General features: G+C 42.3%; 1 protein-coding gene across 2 annotated transcripts; it reads right to left on the reverse strand.

Annotated features, from left to right (window-relative positions):
• Positions 1 to 1742: 1742 nt before the first annotated feature.
• Positions 1743 to 9197, reverse strand: hoxb8a (homeobox B8a). 2 transcript variants are annotated; one of them, XM_039824220.1, is made up of 2 exons: positions 7911 to 9197; positions 1743 to 2397 (listed from the first exon to the last, which is right to left on the reverse strand). In XM_039824220.1, the coding sequence occupies exons 1-2, from the start codon at positions 8341 to 8343 to the stop codon at positions 1994 to 1996; spliced, it is 837 nt and encodes a 278-aa protein (XP_039680154.1). In that variant the 5' UTR covers positions 8344 to 9197; the 3' UTR covers positions 1743 to 1993. The 2 variants fall into 2 exon arrangements, with proteins under 2 accessions (XP_039680154.1, XP_039680155.1); XM_039824221.1 differs by having other exon boundaries at positions 1743 to 2394; positions 7911 to 9191.
• Between the last annotated feature and the right edge of the window lie 7013 nt (positions 9198 to 16210).

The following is a 16210-nucleotide window of genomic DNA, read 5'->3' on the forward strand; positions in this document are numbered from 1 at the left end:
TCTATAATAATCGTCATCTGGGCTTGGACTGCAGATCAGACTTCCAGTGTTTTTGGAACTTGACCCATACTATGGACCAACGTTAGGATATCGTGGGTTTTATTGGTAATATTTTGATCATTTTTAAAATCTATGGTCAGTCCTTAAGCTTTCTGGAAGTGCAAAATTACATCGCTGCTCCTTTACTCCTTTAACTTGAGCGGGCTAAAATGTCAATATAACAACAAGTTGGGAAGGCCTTCAAGAGCATTGTCAAAAATGAAACCGGACTGCATTAATGTGGACTCCTAGCTTACTGTTGGTGGAGGCAGCTCGGTGTGTATAGCCTCTGTAACGTCTGCAGCCTCTGTGTCTGAAATGCCCTAACATGCAAAAATACACACGGCTGTGTTCGACTTCCTATAGCTTTCAACGAAAAACAATACGTCTGTTTCCTGGAAAGATGATCAGACCAATATTTAATGCTTTGATGACACCGGGGATTCCCCCTACCGTCTGAATAACAAGCTGAAGTTCAATGTATGAAGATAAATACGCATGGGTAAATACGCATGCTCAGTGTGTTTGATCTTCCCAGATGGAAACAATTCGAGCTCAACTAGTCATCGTGATGATGATGGAAGGCTGTGTAATAGTGAATCTAGAGGCCTGGAATAATGTAAGTGGAGGTGGAGGACCAGGCCATAAATAAAGGGATGTTTGGATAGGTTGTGGGTTGTGTGTGTGTGTGTGTCTGTTGTTTTAAGAGGAGATTTCCGAGTCGTGGCTTAAATGTTTGGCCTCGTGAACTGAACGGTTTTATCAGTCTGGGTGCTGACAGAGTGAACAGAGAGGAGAGAGAGGGAGGAAGGGAATGGGAGAGGTGAACGGAGAGGAGGCGAGGGAAGAAAGGAAGAGGAGAAAGGGTTAATAAAACAGAATAGAAATGGAAAGAGGGTAGCAACATTTCACACACAGCATTTCTTTTCTTCTGTCCAATGTTTTTGATTATAGAGTGGTCATAATACCTCGGACTTGCATCTTCTTCTTAATAAATAATTGAGTGACCATAAAATCCACCCTGATCGACTCATAACAGACACTTCACATTAAATGCAGAACGCGATCATGTTTATTACATTTTTCCTCGTTTTTATTTTTATGAATGTTCTCTTTTTTTTAATCTGCACTGTGCGCATGCTTTTTACCCAAAAAGAGAAAAGGAAGACAACATAAAACAAACACCACCGATCAAAAAACGAACTAAAACGAAAAACGACAATTAGAGTGTGTAAAAAAGAGACCCGACCTACTAAAACGGCATAAATAGGCAGTTTCATGTTGTTGGAAATTTCATTAATTGCTACGTCGTCATTATCGTCATCATCATAATCATCATTATCATCAATCAATCAATCAATCATTGCCATAACAACAACAACAACAACAACATAGAAGTGAGAAGTACAGTAAAAAGTGCACCATCATCATTTTTTAACTTAAAAACTATACAGCTGCCAAAGATAAAATTGTTAATGATAAACTTCTAACAATATAGAAATGTTTCCACGATAATTGTTCCACAAAGAAAGGAAGCTATCATTTTACTTTCTTTTTTTCTTTTTTTTTTCTTCTTTTTAAACACTAGAGTAGACTATGTTTGTTTGACTTGGATGGATCCACCCCGCCTCATGTTTTTTTTCTTCTTTTTTTTAAAGTTCACTTTCTTGCTTCATTTTGAACCCCCCCCCCCCATGGTTTTTACAGTCAGCAGACAGAGGCGCGAGGCCCCTCCAGTCCGTCCGGCTCACCAATCGCCATTTTGGAGAGTCAAGTTCCTTTCCATCAATTCAATTGTGGAGAAAGCGGAGCAGTCCAAATGGCCTCAATTAAGACAAAAAACACCCACTCCCCCCCTCTCCCCATCCGGTCCAACACTTACACCCTACTCGTCCTCCATCTCTCGCCCTTCAGCCCTCCCCCCCTCTTCCTCATAATTTCACCGCTCTCCTCCCTACATTTGCTTGTGGGTTTTCTCGCAGCAATCCTCGTTCCCGGAGGCCTGTGACCCCGCCGTGCCCGCCACCGCCACCGCCACCGCCGAGCCTCCTCCTCCTTCACCACCTTCCCCTTCTCCGCTTCCGCTGCCGTCCCGCAGCTCCTTCTCCCTCCTCTCCCTCTCCACCGCCTCCTGTTCGCTCTTGCTGCTCGGGAACTTGTCCTTGTTGTTCTCCTTCTTCCACTTCATCCTCCGGTTCTGGAACCAGATCTTCACCTGCCGCTCCGTCAGAGCCAGCGCGTGCGACACCTCGATGCGGCGCTTCCGGGTCAGGTAGGGGTTGAACAGGAACTCCTTCTCCAGCTCCAGGGTCTGGTAGCGGCTGTAGGTCTGGCGGCCCCGCCTCCTGCCCGCAGCTACTGGTGGGAAGGTGGGGTGAGGGGGGAGAATGGGGAGGGGGATGGACATTATCAGTGTCAAAACTACACTGTCATGGCCCCTTACATAAAAACCAAACTAACATATAGGCCTGGTAGGTTGGTGATTCAAAAGACTATAGACTATTCATGTTCGGCTTTTTATCTAAACACTGACATGTTGAGGAAAAACATGTCAAATAACAGGACAACAAAATAAACAATATTGACTGAAAAATCACAACTTTTGCTTATGTAGCCTAGGTATTGATTGATTATTTTAAAAGAAAAATGCCCCTAACAAGTCCCAAGGACCCAACGGGACATCTTCATACAACAATGTTTTGGTCCAGTCGAGAGTCCCAAACCCAGAGTTACAATGATATAGCCTAAAAAAGATCACATGTTTACATTTAAGAAGCGGAAAGAAAATATTGTTTGGCATGTCTTTTGAAAAATAATGAACAATTCATTGATAACAAATCAATCGTCAGATGTCATCAATCGATTGACGACAATCAACACGTTGTGAATTAACTGATTGCTTGCGCCAGTTTTCAAAGTCAGACAATTTGAAAATGTAGAACTTGTTGGTTATGTTTTGTTGGATTCAGAACGGTCCACTTCGGTTCATTTCATTAATGTTAGGAGAAATTACTGTTGCTATTGAATTGAGATTCACATTGAGTTCATAATATAACATAAGAGATATGTTCATGTCAAATTGGTGATGTCCTTAATGTTAGAATGCGACGTGATAGATGTGAAAAAGAAAAAAAGAAAATAAAATTATATATATATATATATATATATATATATATATATATATATATTTTTTTTTTTTTGTATATATATATATAGAGTGATCCTAAAATGAGGTTAATGTACAGGGGTCCTATAGAAAGGATGCTCTCTGTGTCTACACACACACACACACGCACAAACACACACGCACGCACACACACACGCACACACACACACACACACACACACACACACACACACACACACACACACACACACTTATCTTGCTAGCCTGCTACTCTTTACACGAGTCCAAGAACAAAAACAAATTCTGCAACAGTTACATAAACAGAATCTACTGAGCACTCACAGAAGTGCACATGAATATTTGATGCTATAAATACATCATAAACACTTTTCAAAGGGAAAAATGATCCCGCACCGTAAAGATCAGAGACAGAGAAGAAAGAACGTGCCTCTAATGACGATCAAAGACTTTTAATTAGAAATGGTGCTAACAATGCAAAGTGAAGGTGTAGACACAATATTTCCGAACCAGCAGGTTTTCATTCACTCTGCTGTTTTTGGTTTCTCTTTTCGTGTATTTGAGCTGCGGCAGAGAACCGGTACCCAGACAGTCTAGGCTACAACTCATAAATACATAATACACACGCAAGGTCAGATGTTGTGTTTACTGCACACACGTTGGACAATCATTGGACAAAAAGGTGTATGACTTTGTTTTAATTCATAACCCGTGAAATAGTATCATCTGCATTTCATGAACCAAAAGAGGACAGACATAATGCCCTTGCAAGCTTATTAAATATTTCCTACAGGCGTATTTCAGCCAACTGGATGATACTATAATGATTAATATATGGTAATTAGTTCATATAAATGCTTAACGTTGCCCCATTTTCCAACTTAGGTAAGCCTACTGAAAAATATAAACACATTTATGAATACATTATTATTACACGTGATGTTTGCATAACCTGAAACTTGAATTATCGTTTAAATTATTCAAAATAAACTAGATGTTATGTCAGTACCAAAAGGGCGAATAAATCTGGCACAATTAACCGTGAGCAGCAAACTCCCGACAGCTTACACATACAGGACATTTATTATATGTATATAATTCCATACAACTGTTTGTGTTCCTCTTTGATTACTGCATCATAAAAATGCCTGTGATCATAAAGATTTGAAGTTAAAAAAAATGCTGCTTCTAATTGACTGATCCGATTCAGATTTTGCAAAACTGGCAAGTTAAGCATTATTGTTCATAGCTAATGTTACTGAGAAGAACAGAACACACCACAACCTCCAGAATTGAAATATTTCTGATAAATTAAAGAAAAAACTGTTTTTGGAAAGTAACATTTTCTTGGTAACTATCTGGTCTGAACACATCTCCCACACACACACACACACACACACACACACACACACACACACACACACACGCGCGCGTATATATTTCTTCCAGGACAGTAACGTTTCTGGGTTAAATTAAAGGAGAGGGTAATGTCTTCAAAGGAAGTATATTTACTGCTATAATCAGTCTATCTACTGATCACATTATACAAAGCCTGCAGGTACGGGGTGAAAAGTATCTTCAATGTCCATTATATAGGCTATCTACCACAAAGTTAAGTCCAGCAGGATGCTTCCTGCTTGTAAGTACTGCGACTCTCATGCTCTCATTGGATTTCCACATAGTGTCCGTCTATGGGCACAGACCTGCTTTTTATGGTAAAACAGCCACAAGAAGCAGACAAGGGACTCTTTATGGAAATGCATGAACTTGTAAGTGATGTAAATGTCTTGTATGTGTTATCTGTCACAGGGCTGGCGCCGTGATCTCGTGCTGTAGGGACCAAATGGAAGTGGGCGCCACATTCACTGCTGTCACCAGCCATGAATTAAGGGAAATGTGAAACACTTTCCTGGATAAAATGACAGCACGGACGCTTTGATCCGGAGGTTTTTTTTGACGGTGCAACATGCATCGAGAATTTAACCCCCAACCATGGCTGCGTCAGTGCAATGCACAAAAACACCACCCAGTCCATACACAACTGAGATAGATCAAACAGCTTTTGGAGGAATAAATCCTCCAATTTGTATCATTTCTTTGGCATGGTTCTGTTTTTTGAGTCAGCTGAAGGATTATGTGGTCTTGGGCAGTCTTGGGATAGTGAAACATTTTTAAGACCTATGAAACCTTTACAAAGCCAATTAGATAAGCCGTAAAGAAATGCATGGCAGTCTGCAGTTGACATTTTGGAGGAAGCAGAAACGAGGTTTCCACTCGACAACAGATGCCAATGAGAGCCGAGGCAAAGGACACAACGTTAATTCTTCGGCCTAATCAGACTTAATTCTATTTTTATTTTCAAAGAGAAAGTACAGAGACTATGATTCATCAACATTTCTAACCTCAGCGGTAACAGTCGTAAAACGGCTCATATCCACGAGTTTAAAATCAAACTCGGATATTAAACCTCCAGCTTGGGGGCTCAAGAGCATTTCAAGACATATTCAATGAGTAGGAGCCTCCTCTGGTGCTGGTTATAACATAAAAGGTGGAGGAGGCGATATCCCTCTTTATAGTACAAATTATGAAATGTTCCCCCTCGTTAAAGGGGGATTTCCGAGGTAAACGGGGAGGATAACCGCTGCGCTCAGTCCTCCCGTTTCACCCACACAAGACCGTCCGCCTTTTTTCTACTATTATAACTAATAAATCTTCACGCTGAGCAACGATAATATCCCATCAAGCCGTGCACGGGCTGTAACTGCGTGCGAATACAGCGTTCTCGGACTTCAGCGGCTTAAAACGCCTGGTTTCCTGTTTTGACTTTTCGGCCCCCGGATGATCGGAGCTGCCTGCACCCGGACCGACACGCTGTTAAGCGCAAGTATACTGTTTGGAAACTATTAATCATGGGACAGATCACTGTCATCGTTGGTAAAGAAGGACTAAGGACTTTTTTTTTTTGCCCCGCGTATGAGTGTGGCCAGTAGGATTTGAAACTGGGAATAATTTGACAAGCCGTTACGCACACAGCGGAGCAGGGGCAGGCAAGTGCTGGAATAATATGAAAGAGGCTTCAAAGGTGTAAATTATGACAATTTACAGGCCGCACAAACAGGAAGCTTTCAATGCATACACTACAATACACAGGGAGCAACGCAAGCAAGCGCGCACACACACACGCACGCACACACTGCTGGGAGGCACTGAAAAGCAAAAGTGTTCAGTCTTACGTGCGTAAATGTGAATTAGCTATTATTATTACTACTGTTATAGCAGGTTTTAGTCTTATATGGATCAAGAGAACGCAGCTCGAGCTGAATACAGACCTGTGTTGTTTTTTTTATTTATTATTTTTCTATTTTATGGTCATAATCATGAAGCCACAAAAGTCCTGCACAGGCTATAACCCGTCTGCTGTCCCACTTTAAAAAATACAACCGAGAACATTAGCAATAAACTCTCTCCCTCTCTCTCTCTCTCTCTCTCTCTCTCTCTTTCACACAAACACACACACACACAGCAAGAAATATGGGCTCAAACAAAATAGGCTACTATACATGTCAATCCATTCACTGATCTCTCTCTCTCTCTCTCTCTCTCTCTTCCTTTAAGTCTATGCCTCTCTAACACAGAATTGCCTCCTTGCATAATCAGTCTTATTGTGGTGTTGGTTTAAGCCATCAATTATTATCTTGGCTTCCCTCTAATGCAAATATGTTATTTAGAAATCACATTCCAGTAAGATTTATAATCTGATCGTGTTGGAGCAATCGGGCCTGATCCATATTCACAGACTGTGCGAGACACAAACACACAAAGCCAAACACACACACACACACACACACACACACACACACACACACACACACACACACACACACAGGACACAAAAGCAAGCCAGCTGAAATTTGAACCACACGGACAACATGGGATGATTTGATATTTGGGTCAGCGGATCAGACAGGCCAGCGTGTTTAGAGATCACACACGCTGCGAAGGTGCTACATCAGAGAAAGAGTCCTCTATTTCCCCTTTATCCTCTATATCCACGCATAGCCTACACACATGCACTCCTCCCTGCTTTAACCCTGTGGCAACTGGCCACCGTGTAGTCAGATAATCCCGAAGACCACAGGCAAGTCGTAAAAGCAACAAAAAAAAAAAAAAAGGCAGTAAAAGTTTAACACGGGTCAGAGCTGCATGTCTAAAACGGGTCTGTGCGACTGGAAACAACTATATCCACCAACTCTTTCCCATCTGCTGTAAAAAGGGGTTTCTCGGTTTTTGGAGGTTTTTTTTCAGGAACAACCCCCCTCCCTCCCTACCATCTCTCGCGTATTTTGACTGCTTTCTATCCCTCTCTCTATCCCGGCTCCTCCCGTCCTTTCTCTCAGTATATGGCCGGGGTAATTAAACCCTAAAGTCATTCACAAGTTTTGGTGCTGCCAATAAAACCATAAACGTGCTTTGAACGCAGGAAGCTCTAATTACCCTGCTTAAATTGTTTCTTTTAAAACCACTTTCCCAACTTTCTTCCACTGTTTCCTACTGTGTGTCTACATTCTCTGCCTTCCCTTCCTGGGGGAGCAGCAGCTTTGCTCCTACCATGGTCACTCACCTTCAGGGAAAGAGGATTCGGCACGATATGCGTTAAACAACGTAAGCTATAAAAAATAAATTATAATACTAATAATCATTGCAGCCAGTCTATCCATTTCCTCACCTTGCGGCCTCATCCAGGGGAACAGCTGCGTCGGTGAGGGGCTCTGCTCGGTTCCCTCCGCGTCCTCGCTGCCGAGCCCCGGCGCGCTTCCCAGTTTGCAGTCGCTGTACTGGACCAGATCCGCGTCCTGGGCCCCGAAAAGCGTCTGCCGCTGCAGGGCGTCGTATCCGTAGAAGTTGCCCGGCTCGCCGTGGCATGTGACCGCGCATGGGCTCTGCTGGTACGGGTTGCTGGGCAGCGTGGAAGCGCTGTGGTGGTAGAAGTCCTGGATCTGCGGAGCGTGCTGGAAGGTGGCGCCGGAGCCCGGGCCGTACACCACGGTGGGCCGGCTGCCGGCCAGGTCCTGCGCGAAACCGCACTCGTAGTAGTTCGGACGTAACGAGTCCCCGCTTTTATATTTGGAGAAGAGCGAGTTGACGAAATATGAACTCATCTTTTGTGTTGGTGTTTATTGTTGTTTCAGTGTGTGTACGGCTCAGTAGAGTCAGAGTGGGACTGAAGGAAGCGAGCCGCGGCTTTCAATTGTTTTTTCTTTTTTTCTGCTTCTGTCGTGCGGTTTGAGGCAGAGAAACACCGACACACACACGGAGACGAAGGGGAGGGAGAGACAGAGAGTGAGGCAGGTCTGCCGCCGGTGTCGGTGACCGTTGTTGTGGCGTTTCACTTCACGGCCACAACAGACGAGCGGTGTGAGTAACGGTAACGGCAGCCAGCCAGAGCACAAACAGCCACAACCACCGCAACAACAATAACAACAATCACACCGATTCCATAAACTCTCCAGCGAAGAAGAAGAAAAAGAAGGTGAAGGAGAAGAAGAGGGAGAAGTAGAGGAGGAGGAAGGGCTCGTGCGCATCACAATTCCGGTGTTAGCGCTGTAAGCAGGAGCCCTGTCGCGCTCTCAAACGGGTATTCCGTGATTTACTCCTCTGCAAATGAGTTGTTTCATATTTTCTCTCTCTCTCTCTCTCTCTCTCTCTCTCTCTCTCTCTCTCTCTCTCTCTCTCTACGGCTCTCTCAAGCGCGCACTCTCTCTCTCCTCCTGGCCCTTGTGTGTGTATGTGTGTGTCGGTTTCAGGGATAATTTGCATCTATTATCAGCTCTTCATCCCATTGGCTTTTCCACGCACACAGGCAAACGTGCACGAGCGTGTGCGCGCGCACACACACACAAAAACCCATATACAAAAAACCCATTACACTTTTTTTCTTCTTGTTTTTGCTCTTGTACGTGCACGCGCCTGTAAGACTAGATGATATTCTCCCGGCGTCGGCTCGAGGAGTTCCGTGCGCCTGTGATAATGCAAAGGGAGTGAGAGAATGAAGAAAAAGAGGATAAGAGAAGAGAGGAGGAGGGCGGGGGCATCAGAGTCTGTGTATGTGTGTGTGTGTGTGTGGGGGGATAATGAGAATTCTGCCGCTTTGCATCTGATCAAGTGCACACACACACACACACACACACACACCAACTAGTCCAGCCAACCAACCAAGAGAAGCGGAGATGGAATTTTTTTTTACTTAAAGCTGAGATTGAGGTTGGGCGGTGATGCTGGTTGGGGGGGAGGGGGTAACAGTATTGCATTGCATCGTTGGGAGCATCTCTCTCTCCCTCTCATTAATTGCCTTTTCTCATGTCTCTCCTTGAATCCTTAAAGGAGGGAGCGAAGCGAATGAGGCCCGAAAATGTCAGGGAGCCTGCGAGAGAGGTCACCACAGGCTGAGGAGAGAGAGAGAGAGAGAGAGAGAGAGAGAGAGAGAGAGAGAGAGAGAGAGAGAGAGGGGAGACGGGTATTGCTTTCTAATTGGTATTGGTTTTAACAAGTACCGGCCTATAAATGTAATTGAGGTTTTAAAACCAGTTGTCAGAGCCTTTCTTGTCCTCCATTCCAATCCGACTGCTGCTGGTCAGAAAATAGACGAGCTCCTGCACGCATGCTTTCTGATCATCGTATACTTTTATAAATATGATCTCCATAAACATGTAAGGAGGGCTGGGGAGGGTAATAGGCTAGGAGAAAGTGGCTGTAAACGCGTTTACAAACTATAAAGCTCCATAAAGCGGAGGGGCAGTGTTTGCTTGTTTACGTCCTTGCAGCAGAGAAACAAAAAAGGAGTTTTTTTACGACGCGCACTTTGCGCGACCGGAGGCCGTAAACGCCTCGTCCCAGCCTGGTATTTAATTGTCATTTTCGCCATGTTTTCCATAAGGCTGTGGTCCTTCCTGTTGGAATGTAAGCTGAGGTAGAAGGAGGACTTTTCTTACGAGGGATGAGTTGTGGGAAGGTTAAGCTTGGCCTTGTAGACTCAACAGACTCAACTGTGGAGTTATTTCTACTTAGATCAAGAATTATTTTCCAAAAATCTGTGCCCACTACAGGCCTGGAAAATGCTGATTAATCAGATATGAGGACTCGGTGATGGAGGTTTCTGCAGGTACAGTAGCCTGTGTGAGACCTAAATTAGAATTTCTCCTTTTGATTATTTTGTTTTGGAGCTATCAGTTTATTTCCAACATGGAAGTTATCGCGTCCATTTCGGCTCACATCAGCCAAATAAAAAAGGCATTACCCGAATTTTATTTATTTAGATTATACCGCGCTGACACAAGAGACCCAAATGTTGCCAGCAACCGCCTGAATTACAGACTGGGTTGTGGTAAATCAGCTGATTGTACGCCCGACTTTCCGAGGAGTAATTGCCGCAGTATTTTTTCTATTTATTGCCCAGAATATGATCTTGTTGAAACTTCACTGCGCCGTGTTTTACACTTCCAATAAAGTGTTTGCTTATGAGAGCTGTTGTCTGCATGGTGTGATGTGAATGTCGTTTCCACGCGCCTGGAGAACTTCCCACACATCCCCGCTGTCAAAGCCAGACCGTGGAAGCAATGTCTTTGGGTCATTCCAGCAGAATACACACATTTGGGCAAAACAACAAGCGGCCTAAATGAGCATCAGGGACGCTTTAAATAACTGGCTCCACACTCACCGCGATGCATTTGGAGGAAGAAACATCAAAACTAGATTTCACCCCTCGCGTCTTTTGCGTCACGTCCTCTGCGTCTTCACTGACTAAAACATCTGGAAAGAATGGATTTGGCCACCGCAGCAGTGCACATAAAGACCTATGTGACCTCTTATATGCGCTGCAAGTTATTCATCCTAATACATCCCTCACATTTTGAGGAAAAAATGTTCTGGCACCCATTACACAACCACCTTCTACATGAGCAGAGCCAGAAAGTGGATAAGTAGCGAACGTCCTTGGTGTAAAATTTTCAGTAGGAAAAATAACCATTTCCTGGCAGCCCATACGTATCCTGAACGCCTATTTTCCAAGGCCCCAACCCTTCCTTTTCATCCCTGTACGATGTGAACATAACCTGAAACTGCTTCGGATGTCAGAATGTTCTAAAGCAAAGTCAAAAAGTGGCCTAATCACCTCACTTCTCTTTAGAAAATAGCCTCTTTAAATACACTAAGGAAAGAAATACAAGTTTCACCCCCTTAAAGGGGCCCATGCATGTGTGAGTCTTCCATGGACGCAAGCAAAGCATCAGGCGAGGCCTGTTTTATCGGTGGAGCAAGAGTGCCATCAAGCGGCGGGTTGCAGTAAGGCCCAGGGAGAACGTCGCTCTTTAATGCATCTTTATAGTTCTATTAAGTCTGCACATAAAGCCTATATAATCTGATTTAAAATAAAACAGTTGTAATTGGAGGCCAGATGTGAGGGTTGATTTGGGATTTGCTTGATGAAGACAGACCTGTCACATGGAAATGTAAAGGAAAATAATCCAAACCAAATATTGTCTTGCAGATACAATTAATGAGTTGTTATAACTGAAAAACACTGACTCACAGCGTATATAGCACTGAAGCAATATTGTGTTAACAATAGGCTTCATTTTATTCCGACTGTTAGGCAGTCAGGTCTGAGCTGTATAGCTTACTTTATACTTTAATAACCGCAAATATTGAATCACCTAATACTTTCTTTCTTATATTATCTCATAGCGCTTTTCCTTGTAATTGTAGGTAAATACATTAGGCTGACACTGCTAAGTCTGTTTGAAGCTACAACTCTGTATCTTTACTGTATAAACGCACGTTGCACTATTTTTTTGACTAAATGTGTTAAATTGCCTATATGTTATTGATAATTTTAACATTTTAATACAGGGGATATGTGCGCATATTACTGCTGTATATATACTGGCTTACATATAGCCTATATATGTTGGACTGTTATATAAGGCTATACATTTAAATAACTAATTAGTGACCTTTTTTGCGGTTTCTATACAGGCCCGTTTGCAAATAAAATACAGAATACTAATTAATGCAACACAATTAAACTAAATAAGACTAAAAATGATGAAATTACACACTAAACAATAAACGTGTTTTATGATATTTACAGTTTTGTATTGATTGTATCTTTGATTCTGTTATTATTTTTCGTTTTAGACATCATCGCTGCTACTATAAACTGTAAAAAAAAAACTAAAGAAAACAAAAAGCGCGTATAGAAGAGTCCAGTTCAACCCAGACAAACCCGTTTTATTACCGCAGATGATCGTTGCTTTTATGTTTCAGGGACCTGTGTGTGTGTGTGTGTGTGTGTGTGTGTGTGTGTGTGTGTGTGTGTGTGTGTGTGTGTGTGTGTGCGCGCAGATTGCTAAATTACAGGCTGTAAACAGACTGTAAAAGCGGTTGTTACCAATCTGAAGAGACTGCAGCCCAGATCCTCAGTTTTAAGCCCTGTGGAAATATGAACCCCTATAACGGTGTAAGCACAGAGAAAGGACATAGCGCGAAATAAAAATAATAAGTCTAAAAAAAATAGTAGTCTATAATGACAACACGTGTAATCCTCTTTTAAACCTTTAGACAGCAGTTCTGGAGGCAAAACCCCTCTCGAAGGTTCCTCCGTGTTTCCACATATGGTTCAACATCACGCAGACATTTCTCTGCCTCAGCCCGGGCCCCGCCGTGCACCTAGCCCGGAAAAGAAGCATGGAGCCGGCCACAACACACCCTGTACGTCGGGGTCTGCTATCTAGCTATGTTTGTGGTGGTGTTGTTTTTGTGTGCGTGTGTGTGTGTGTGAGCATGCGTGCGTCTCCTGTCCAATCTCCTTTGTCTTTGTCTCTCTCAGATGCATCCTTAGGCTGTAAGGCCCCTCAACACACACACACACACACACACACACACACAAAACATACCCCAGTAAGGCCAAACGGCTGCAAAACCATAAAACTCCCAAAGCTGAAAAGAAAGAAGAGAGGAGACTCGTCCCCATTCCACGCTGCTACACAACTCTAGCACAACACCAAACGAGGAGAATCCCAAACATGAATTCCCCCTGCATGGCCGGGCCTTTCCCCACTGCCTCTCTCTTTCTCATATCTCAAGATGAAGCCTAACACTAATATTTGCTCTCGTCTTCTGTCTTCGGCGCCTATCATTCCCACTCTAACCACCAAATAAATTATCATGCTGGGGGATTTGAAACTTTTCCTCTAATATTCCCACTCTCTGTGTGTCTTTCCTCGCCCCCCCCCCCTTCTCTTTCTTTCGGCGTGTTTGCTTTACAGCCGTTTAGTTCGTAACCTTCAGAAATTTATACGCTATAAACTTTTATTGCCGTCATATTCTTTTATTGCGCCGCACCGCGTTGAATCCTCTTTCTCTCCTCACCTCTCCTTTTCCGCCTTCCTCTTTGCTCTTTTTACGACAGTCGGCGGCGGCTTCTTCTATCCCGCACGCATCCGCTCCCGCATCCCTCATCACCCACCCACCCCCTCCTCCTTTTTTTTTATTTTTATATTTTTTTTACCCGTGAGCTCGAGACCCCCGGTGCGTGCAGCACATCGTGCTCCTCTCGTGCTGTTTGTTTCCATGTTTGAAAATAGGAAGTGTGCAAAACAACTGACGTGAGAACGGAGAGGAAGAGCAGGAGAAGGAGGCTGCTGGAGCTTTATTGGCCCAAAGGGAGAAATATTATCGGATTTCTTTTCTTTTTTAAAGCAAAGTAAAATAGAACAAATGAAACAAACCCTGACGGGTGTTCTGATCGGCGGAGTCCACTTGTGGTTTTACAATTACAGAAGAAATAGATGCAGGAAGCCTCATCTTTCCTGTGAAGCTCCACTGGGCGACTCACTGCGAGAAATCAAACTGGTCAGAGATTTGTGGCTTTGAAACACAACTACTGTGAATGCAGATGGATGGGAATCATTTGGAAGAACCGGGGCGATGGACTGTGTATGTGCCGCTGCCTTAAGCGTTTTCAAAGTAATGGGCCAGCAGGGGCGAACTTCGTGCCGAACAAATAATATCAGACTGTCTGCTGCAAGTTGGATTCTTAATTCGAAACCTTAGTGGGGAAATAGTGATAGTTACTGGTTTACTTTACATTTTTTGAAGCATCTGCAACACGTTTTCCTTTCCGTTATTATTATTATTATTATTATTATTATTATTATCATATGGGATTTGGAGACGTTTTATGTTTGTTTTAAATAGTTTTTTTTATTAGGTGCACGTAAAATCACAACCTATTGAACTTTTTATTTTGTCTGTCAGTATTATTAAAAATACCCTGAATTATATATATATATATATGTGTGTGTGTATATATATATATATATATATATATATATATATATATATATATATACACACACACAGTATATATAATATAATATGATTTGTATATAGGCTATAGATATAGGCCTATATATTATATTTATTTATGTTTTTATGTAATGTAGCCTTATCAAGCTTGTGCACATTTTGTCAGAACGTTAATTTATTGATATATCTCTAGTGTTTTATTTGTGTGTGTTTTGGAAATAGTTAAACAAAGAAATAAATTCACAAGGCTTTTTTTCCCCAGAGCTTTCACCCACACTTCCCACTCTCTCTCTCAAGCTGTTTGGCTGAGAGCACCATGTAATGTAATCTCCATAACTAGCTAGAAAGTGGACTTTTTTTATTTTGTTTCATTTCTATTGTTTCTATTGTTGTATTATCTTTTGTATGTCGTGAGCAGGCGAGAAAGGTTGGACCATGCACATTTGAATAATAATTATGTTTTAGGGTGTTATTACAGAGAGTGAAGTAACACACACTTATACTGGTGTTATTAGGCATTTTGTGCACATACTTTTATATTTGAGGTCACTTTTTTTCCTGCCCAGTCATAGGCAGCTGTAACATGTATACTGTCATTGTTATTATTATTATTACTACTATATTTGATGTTATTATTATATTTAGTCTTCCCAGCCAGAGGCAGCTGTAACATGTATATTGTTATTATTATTACTATATTTTATGGTATTATTATATTTAGTTTTCCCAGCCAGAGGCAGCTGTAACATGTATATTGTTATTATTCTTACTATATTTGATGTTATTATTATATTTAGTCTTCCCAGCCAGAGGCAGCTGTAACATGTATATTGTTATTAATATTACTGTATTTGATGTTATTATTATATGTAGTCTTCTCACTCCGAGGCAGCTGTAACATGTGCAGAGACGCCAGCAGCATTTGGCTGCCATCTAACTGTTAATGAGTCCAGAATGGCTGACGTGATCTGATCCACACAGCCGTTTGTATCAGCGGGATCATAACTCATAACCATGAGAAAATTTATGAATATGAGTGATATTCTCAGCTGCTTGAGGAATTATAGAAGCTGTGCTGTGTATAACAGCTCATTCAGTGTGAGGGGCAGGGGAGAGCTGCTCTGGGCCTCCTGCGCTCTAACATCCACCCAGAGTGTCAGCGATGCCGCTTATTATCTGTAGACTCTGTTTTAATATGAGAGGATAAAGTGAAGACATATTGGATTGGACACGTCTGGCCTGGGTTGAAATATGAATTTTGCCAGCAGCAGCACGTGGTTTTTCTTGTGCAGCCCAACTACTTTCTGAAATCGTCACTAAAATGATGAAGCCTGCACCTACACTGTAAACCTTTGATGTAAATGTACAGCTAAAATCTCAGTGTCTTACTGTTATACTGTTATACATGATCATGCTGTAAATGGCATTGCAGTCTGGGAGAAAATGATACTATTACACCACTATCTGCAAAATTTACAGATTACAGGTATTTACTGTTAAAATAAAGGAAAAGGCGGGATCACACTGCAGCAGTATATTACTCTGAATTCACTATAAGAAACCGTCTATTTACAGTAAAATACTTCAAACTTTAAAAACAGTATGCTTACTGTAAATAAACAGTAGTTTACTGGCAAAGCTGCTGCCAGTATATTACTGTAA

The sequence above is a fragment of the Perca fluviatilis genome, chromosome 15, assembly GCF_010015445.1.
Source record: "Perca fluviatilis chromosome 15, GENO_Pfluv_1.0, whole genome shotgun sequence".
Taxonomy (NCBI): Eukaryota; Metazoa; Chordata; class Actinopteri; order Perciformes; family Percidae; genus Perca; species Perca fluviatilis.